Source organism: Coptis chinensis, chromosome 4 (assembly GCF_015680905.1).
Source record: "Coptis chinensis isolate HL-2020 chromosome 4, ASM1568090v1, whole genome shotgun sequence".
Taxonomy (NCBI): Eukaryota; Viridiplantae; Streptophyta; class Magnoliopsida; order Ranunculales; family Ranunculaceae; genus Coptis; species Coptis chinensis.
Window position 1 is genome coordinate 69,305,280 of NC_141459.1, and position 9,071 is coordinate 69,314,350.

General features: G+C 35.2%; 1 protein-coding gene across 1 annotated transcript; it reads left to right on the top strand.

Moving 5' to 3' along the window:
* Positions 1–1,106: 1,106 nt before the first annotated feature.
* Positions 1,107–2,178, top strand: LOC147504550 (uncharacterized). Its single transcript, XM_086604071.1, has 2 exons — positions 1,107–1,499; positions 1,594–2,178. The coding sequence occupies exons 1-2, from the start codon at positions 1,137–1,139 to the stop codon at positions 2,143–2,145; spliced, it is 915 nt and encodes a 304-aa protein (XP_086460197.1). The 5' UTR covers positions 1,107–1,136; the 3' UTR covers positions 2,146–2,178.
* The last annotated feature ends 6,893 nt before the right edge of the window (positions 2,179–9,071 follow it).

The window sequence follows — 9,071 nt, forward strand, 5'->3', positions numbered from 1 at the left end:
CCATAGTTAGCAAGTAGCAACCCTTTTCAGAATTCCGTGTGTTCCCGTAGTTCACATTAATATTGTACCATACATTTAATAAATTAAACCATTAATTTGTTTCTTCTTCGGAATAAAAACGGAGACATTTGATCTATCTAACAAGGTGAGAATATTTTCCAACACACCACACTCCCTACCGAGTAGCCCGTATCGTTTGCACTTGGATTTTAGCTATGGACCTAGAGCTCTAGTAGCAGAATATCTAGTATCCATTCTTGGTCAGCTCCTAGATCTCTTAGTACTAGTCTCATGTACTCTTTTGCTCAGGTACTTATTTCTCTGCTCTGCAATATCTTGCTACTTTTTACTTATGCTTTAAACTGCATATTAATGAACAAGTGAAATATAGTTATGCATGTTGGTTTATGAGTAATGGGTATCTTTTGGAACTAGTTTTGGTTTACTTGTAATCAAGTTCTTGAGTTGAGTTTGACTTATTCCCCTGTTTGAACTTTATGTGGATCATAACTCTTGTTTAGTAGTGTTCTTTGATTGAATAAATGCTCTGTAAGTAATTTTTTACGGGATGCTAAAAATGGGGTTTCTATGCATGAAGAAATTGAGTTTATGACTGATATCATGTATGTTCTTGCATGTTGATAGATGAGTAATCATGGGTGAGTTCTAGAGCTTGTTTTGGTCTACTAGAGCTGAATTCTTGAGTTGGGTAAACTTTTAGTTCCCCTGTTTTGAGTTGTCAAAACTCAAACAAGACATTCTGTGGACGTGCATTTAACTTTAAAGAACTAATATTGGATGTATGAAATTTAGAAGTTCACATTTGAGAAAGTCTAGGAAGGAAAGGATGATTTTCATCTTTGTATATATAGGATATACAATAAAAGGTTTTCTGATACTTGTACAGAATACAAACTTGGTGGGTTTCGCTAAATGGTTGTTTTGAGAAAGTACAATTAGTAACAAAAACTCTAGATTGTGTTTGAATATTTTTAATTATTAAAACTACGGTAAAAAGTGAATGTTGCACTAGAATTGACTAGCATGTATGCATGATTTGATTGATTGTGAATTGACTGGAAAATACTTATTGATTGTATGCTATTATAGAAGTAATTTGTTTTCGATGGATTTAGATGGGTTCAAGCAGTGCCCCTTTGGAATTGGAACCTTTTGAGGTAGCTAAAGAAGTTGAAGCAGAATGGAACTTAGAGCAAGAGGGCTACTTTATTGAGTTGTTGAAGGAAAATGTGATTACGCCCGGTGTTAAAAGAGTTAATGGTAAGTTCACGAAGAATGAATGGCTTGACTTGAGAAAGAAGTATTATTTGAGATTTGGACTTAAATATTTACCAAAAGCATACAAGAACAAGCACCAAAACATGAAAGAAAGGTTTCGAGAATTTAAAGCGCTTGTTGAAAAGACTAGTGGGACGGGATTTAATCAAGTATTGGGTACTTTTACTGCGAGTGATTATTGGTGGGATGATTATATAAAGGTGATAAACGGTTATCATTTATTAGTATTCCTTTCCTTTTAACTATTAACTATGTTTTTTGAAACTATGTTAATTGTTTTATTACAAAAAATAGACTCACAAAAAGGCCAAACATTTAAAGAGGTTGAGAGTTCGAGGTTGCCCTGAGTACAAAGATTTGCAAATAATTTTTGGAGACACAATTGCGACTGGATCTAACAGAGCATCGGTGAGTTATAATTTCGACTCAACAGATGAAGAGAATGGTGAGAAAGAAGCAACTGCTGAATCTCCTATGCCTCCTCAAGTTCAAATTTCAGAGGGTGGCAATAACCGTGAAAGTAATGACTATGGCACTCAAAGCACTCAAAACAAAAGTCAAAGCCATTCTCGCAAGCGAGAAAGAAGTGATCCTAAAGGACCTGAGCTTACTGAAGCTGTGAAGATGCTAGCTGAAGCATCACAAGCTAGAGTCGAAAAGAGGGGTAAATTCAGTATAACGGAGTGTGTTGACATCATTGAGGCTATGGGTATCGAAATTGGAAGGAAAACTTATGTTAAAGCCATATCCCTATTTCAGGACAAAGGATGGAGAGAAGCTTTTTTGCACATGTCAGATGCACGTAGAAGAGATGTGTTGTTAAGCATTGAGGAAGGAGATTTGTAGAAGATTTAGAAGTGTTACCGAAAGATTGAGCACATCCGCACTTGGTTTTTAATTTTGAGTTATAGGTTATATATGTTCTTTTGTTAGTGGTATAAGCGCCTTTAGTTTGTTTTTGGCAGTGTTTTGGAGTCTATGGAGAAACTGGTGTAGGTTTTGTTGATTAGTCTGACAGGTGACTTTTTGAATGGATTTTTGACTTGTTTAGGTGAAATTAAGAGTTGGGCATTGTTTATAATCAATGTCTGTTGTGTTAGATGTTTAAGGAATTGGATTTTGAGTAAAATTTGGTGAATGTGAGTGGAAATGCTGATCTGAGTTTATTGAATTTGTGTTTTATTGGGATGCAAAGATCGATTTTTTTTTTGTAGTTTCTATTGGACTTGCATGGTGAAGTAGGATTATACTGAAAATTTTAGTATTTGGCAATATTGGAATGAACTCCCGACTTTAAAGTGTGCTTGTATATGTGATAAGTAATCTATTGTGTCTTAAGTGGTATGATATTGGTTCTTAGATCTTCTAGTACTTGCAGTGAACATTTTTACTACGCAGGGCAATGTGAATTACTTAAGTGTTATGATTGTATATGTGATAGTTATGATTGCAGTGAACATTGTATCTGGAGACAGTTTCTCCTTGTCTGCGCTTGGAGTACATAATGGACTGCAGAGACCATTAATCAATTAGTTACAAATTACGCTGACATTATGTTGTATTTAAGGCACTTTTGATCACATTAATGCTAAGGCAGTTAAGTGAACTAAGGCAGTTAAGTGAACATATTTAAGTAAACTAAGGCAGTTAGTGAAATAAAAAGGGGACGTGTTGAACAAGTGGTGATGTGACTTCACCATTAGACTCTTAGAGAAGATCTGCACATAAATTTTGAAAAGTAGACCAAAATATGTTCTTAAGTTATTGGGAACAGATAGGTAGAAACTTGAATGGAATTGTCTGATTAGGATAGAATGAATGGAAACAGTGGTAAAATCAATTAAAGTCCAAACACATATATATTCAAGACCTTCTTAGTTATATTCAAGACCATTTTTAGTTGCATGAATATAATCTTTCGAATTCCATTATATTGCTAATGTAATTATAAATTAATACTATATTTCTTTTTCAAATTCAACAGGATATATATATATATATATATATATATATATATATATATATATATGAGTTCAACAAGTTCTACCTCGACCGATACAAGTGATAAAGAATGGGAAGTTGCCGAATTGATTGCAACGGAGGCTATTATTCAGTATACTAACCGTATAAATAAACAACCATATCACAATGATTCATTATCAGGAAAGCAGTATGTGATCAATTGTCTTGAAGGAAATGAAAATAGGTCCATAGATATGTTTCGGATGAAAACAAACGTCTTATATGACCTGTGTGATATTTTAAGAGTCAGGGGGTTACTTAGGGACACACGCGATGCGTTCTTGTGGAAGAACAAATGTGTATATTCTTGTACACTATTGGTCATAACCAATCTAATAGAACTGTTGCCCGATCGGTTCCAACATTACGGAGAGATCGTATCTCGACACTTCAAAGCTTGATGTTGAAGGCTGTTTGTAAGTTTTCAAAAGAAGTTATATTGCCCCCAACATGACTACTACACACTCATATCTAAGGAGCAAAGGCGATAAGTACTACCCGTGGTTCAAGGTAACAATTTTCACATGTTAGAGGCTTTTGTCATTTTCAAATGTATATGTTTTATATGGTGTACGTTTTATATTAGTGATATTATATTAAAAGTTTAGTATGTTTTGTTTGTTAGAATTGTATTGGGGCAATTGATGGGACACACATTCCAATAGCTGTGCCATCCGGTAAAGTACAAATACCGTATCGAGGGAGGAAAGGCATACCAACTCAAAATGTCATGTGTGTATGCGACTTTGATATGTGTTTTACTTTTGTTCTTGCTGGTTGGGAAGGTTCAGCAAATGATTCAAGAATTCTACAAGAAACCATTGAAGATCCGCACTTGAATTTATCCCGACCTCTACATGGTAATTGCAGCTAAGCTAAGTTCAATACCATTCTATTATTATTATTATTATTATTTTTTTTCACTTTAACTAAGTTGCTTTTTAACAGGAAAATACTATGTGGTTGACTCCGGATATGCTAATGCCCCTGGGTTTCTAGCACCGTACAAAGGACAAAGATACCATTTGAATGAGTATAGCGGACATGGAAGATCACCAAAAATCGCAAAAGAGCAATTCAATTTTGCTCATGGGTCACTCCGTAACATAATTGAGCGATGTTTTGGTGTGTTGAAATGTCGGTTTCAAGTTTTGGAATTAATGCCATCTTATAATCTTCGCAAGCAAAGAAATATAGTGATTGCTTCGTGTGCTCTTCATAATTTTATAAGGAAGCATGCTCTTAAAGACGATTTTTTTGAGACGTTTGAAAAAGAAGATGTTGTGCAAGGTGTCGGTAGTAGTCATGAAGCGGGACAAAGTTCGTCAAGTGCAAGTGAAGTACAAGGAGACATGGGGATAGTGAGAGATGATATTTGTAAGGGGATGAGTATGTTTTATAGACTACCGATGTAACTTTTTGATGGGTATTGTAATATTTGCTAACTAAGTAGCATTTTTTATTGTTTATGCCAAACAAACTTTTAACTTCTTGGCTTTTAAATTTCATCTTTTTGCTTTAAAAATTGTGTTTTTGACAAACGTGCTTATACTTTCCATTAAGTGAAAAATCAAATAAGGACTTTTGAGCTTGGTAGATTATAGCTTTTTGTTAGTTGCCAAACACCCTCTGAACACCATTGATTATCCTCGTTTTTATAATTTCTTACTTGTATAAAAAGATCCTCGAAAAGCATGAATCTAACTTGCATTTTACAAACTTTTTATTGAAAACGACAAAACTAACAGAAAAATGTCTCCCCTTTCCTATTTTCTTACTGCTCTTGCGATTCTCATGGTCCTTCCGGAATAGCCTCATTAGTCAGATTGCCCAACAACTGAGTATTTCGATGATGAAGAAGAAAAAAAATAAGAAGAAGAAGAAGAATATGAAGATGAGTGGCTTCGAGACCCATATTTCTATGAAAAAGGCAATGATGGATCCTCCACTGATGGTGATGATGGTGATGATAAGTATGAATATGACGATGAAGATGACGACTAACGTCTTCTTTATGTTATTCATTTTCCAATGTTCTGTTTAACTTTTAAAATATGAAGATAAAGAATAAACTGTTTATTACCTTACTATCTGTGCTTAAAATTTCAAAATTTTCCAAGTGCAATAAGTAACATTTTCGATACCCTCTAACATAAAACAAAAACCTAATATCACTGATACTTAGAATATATAACTTTGACAATGAAAAATTTCTGATACCCATAAGCAAAAAGATTATCACTGAAACACATACCTTAATCATTTGACAATTTCTGATACCAACGCCTTTGATGATATATATGATATCAGAACTTTTTGTGCCCAGGCTCTGTATCGGATTTTGATACCAGGGCTTTTGATGATATGCCTAATATCAACATCTCTGTTCATATTGGGGCTTTATGTGCCTGGTATCTACCACTGTTTCTGATACCAGGACTTTTGAAGATATGCCTAAGACCAACATTTCTGTCAATATCAGGGCTTTATGTGCCTGATATCAACACATCTATCTATAACAGGACTTTATGTGCCTAATTTCAACACGTCTGTCGATAACAGGACTTTATGTGCCTGGTATCTGCCACTGTTTCTGATACCAGGACTTTTGATGATATGCCTGATACCAACATTTTTGTTAATATCATGTCTTTATGTGCCTGGTATCTGCCACTATTTTTGATACCAGGACTTTTAACGATATGCCTAATACCAATATTTATGTCGATATCAGGGCTTTATGTGCCTGGTATCTACTACGGTTTCTGATACCATGACTTTTGACGATATGCCTGATACCAACATTTTTGTCGATATTAGGGCTTTATGTGCCTGGTATCTACCACTATTTCTGATACCATGACTTTTGACGGTATACCTGATACTAACATTTCTGTCGATATCAGGGATTTATGTGCCTGGTATCTACCACGGTTTCTGATACCAGGACTTTTGAGGATATGCCTAATACCAACATTTCTGTCAATATCAGGGCTTTATGTGCATATTATAACACCATTACTTTATGAATTTGAAACTTTTTATTGAATTGAATATTCTTGTTACATAGCTTATTACATAATAAATTTGAAAAATACATTATTGATAGAATACCTTCAGATTATTAACATTATGAGGTTTTGGTAGTAACTCGCCATCATCACTCTTCAAATAATATGCCCCATTTATTCCAACCTTATGGATAATATAAAGGCCTTCCCAGTTTGCCGATAGATTTCCAGCTCCATTTTCTTTTGTCGCTTGAGTTACCTCTTTCAGCACTATGTTGCCTTCTTAGAAACTTCTTCCTCTAACATTTTTATTGAATGCCTTTTGGAGCTATCTGTGATATGAATCAAGCTTTATTCTTGCTTGTTCTCTTCTTTCTTCCAATTTCAGGACCTCTACATGCATCCCTTGGTCATTAAGCCCCTTTTCTAAAAGCATTGTTCTGGATGTCGATACCACCATCTCGGCTGTAGTGACTGCTTCCATACCATAGACCAGAGTGAATGGTGGCTCCCCCGTAGCTACCCTTGGAGTTGTTTTATATGCCCATAGCATACTGTTTAATTCATCGACCCATAAGCCTTTCTTGTCCTCTAGCTTCTTTTTTATATTATCTATAATAGTCTTATGATATACGGTAGACTGTATCGACAAACCACTCTTTCAAATAGAAAACTGATAATATCTTGTTCTTTGATATGTTGCAAAGCTATAACCTCTACCCATTTAGTGAAGTAGTCAGTTACGGCAAGCATAAATCTTTTCTTACCTCTCCCAGGTATTAGTGGGCTAACAATATCCATCCCCCATAAAGCAAATGGCCATGGGTTCGATACACAGTGCAGCTCATCTGCTGGAACATGAATTGCATGTCCATGCTTCTGACACTGGATACAGTTCTTTGCATATTGAAGACAATCTCTTCGCATATGTGGCAAGAAGTATCCTTGCCTCACTATCTTTTTAGCTAATGATCTCCCCGCCGAATGATTTCCACATTCCCCGTCGTGCATCTCCGCAATAATTTGGTTAGCCTCGGCCGTCAATATACATTTTAAATGTGGTCCACTAGGATTTTTCCGATACAACTCATTATCAATTAGCAAATATCTTTCAGCTCCTGCTTTTACCCTTCTAGCCTCATTTTTATCTTCTGGTAATTCACCTTTAGACAAAACTGAAACATAGCTGCTTAACCATGACGCCCCCAGTGTATCTACTTCCATAACCTCTGAATGCTCCATATCGATACTTGGGTTTTGCTGAACACCAATGTGCAATAGACACCCTTCCGTATTTTCAAGCATAGCAGTGACATATGCCAAAACATCTGCATGTCGATTTTTTCCTCGATCGAGGTGCTAAAATTTAATCTTGCTGAAGTTTTTAAGCTTCAATCTAACAAAGTTCAAATAATCGATCATGTTATCACATTTTACTGAATATCGTCCATTGATTTGACTTACCACTAATTGAGAATCACTAAATCCAGATAATTCTTTTATATTTAGCGATTTAGCCATTTCCAATCCTGTTATCAATGCCTCATATTCTGCTTCATTGTTAGATGCGTGAAAGTCCAGAGTAACTGCTGACTCCAGCCTTTAATTTTCAGGGGTTATCAGAATAGCTCCGATACCACACCCCTTTTGTCCTGATGATCTATCGACAAAAAGTCTCCACCCATTTGTGCCAGCCCATGGATTATCTTCATTCATCACATCATTAGGTTCTTGCAAATTTAAGAAACAATCTTCTTCAATCTTCCAATTTTCATCTTCAACAAGAAAATCCGCTAAGAAATCTACCAAGACTTGGCTTTTTTTTTTTTTCTGAAACCCTATTCCTATATTCAATCCCAAACTCATCAATAAGCACTGACCACTTGGCCATTCTTCCTGACTTAGATGTTTTGGCTAAAGTTTGTTTTAGAGGCAAATTCATCATGACAATGATTAAGTGGGATTGGAAATAAAGTTTCAACCTTTGAGTAGAATAGAGGAGAGTTAATGCATATTTTTCCAACATCGAATATAGAATTTCAGCCTCGAGCATGGCCTTAGATTGAAAATAAACAGGTTTCTTGACTCCATCTTCTACTTTTACTAGTACCGAACTAATAGCAAAGTCAGATACTGCTAGATATAGAAATAAAGTATCACCTTCCTTTAGCTTCATCAAAGTTGACACTTCTTGAAGATACTTTTTTAATTCTGAGAATGCCAATTCACATTCTTCCTCCCATATGAATTTTGTATTCTTCTTTAGTAACATGGATAAGGGTTTGTATCGGTTAAAAGTTCTTGATATAAATTTATTCAAAGCTGCAATTATTCCTGTTAACTTTTGTATCTGCTTCCTAGTACTCGGAGAAGGCATTTGCTGAAGAGCTCAAATCTGATCAGGATTAACGTCGATACTTCTCTTTGTGACTATATACCCTAGGAATTTTCCTGAACTTACTCCAAAAGTACATTTTTCTGGGTTGAGCTTCATGTTGAATTGTTTGAATATTCAGAACACCGTATCGAGATCTTTAACATGATCATCTGCCTTTTTAGATTTTATCACCATATCATCAATGTAGACTTCCACGATACGCTTAATCAAATTTCTGAACATTTTCTCCACCAACCTCTGATATATTGCTCCTACATTTTTTTAGACCGAATAACATTCTAATGAAACAATAAAGATCTCCTTCTACAACGAATGCTATTTTTAGTTGGTCTACTACTGTC

Coding starts and splice junctions, on each gene's coding strand:
- LOC147504550 (XM_086604071.1), top strand. CDS start 1,137: ATGGGTTCAAGCAGTGCCCCTTTGGAATTGGAACCTTTTGAGGTAGCT. Junction 1,500..1,593: donor GGTGGGATGATTATATAAAG/GTGATAAACGGT, acceptor TACAAAAAATAG/ACTCACAAAAAGGCCAAACA.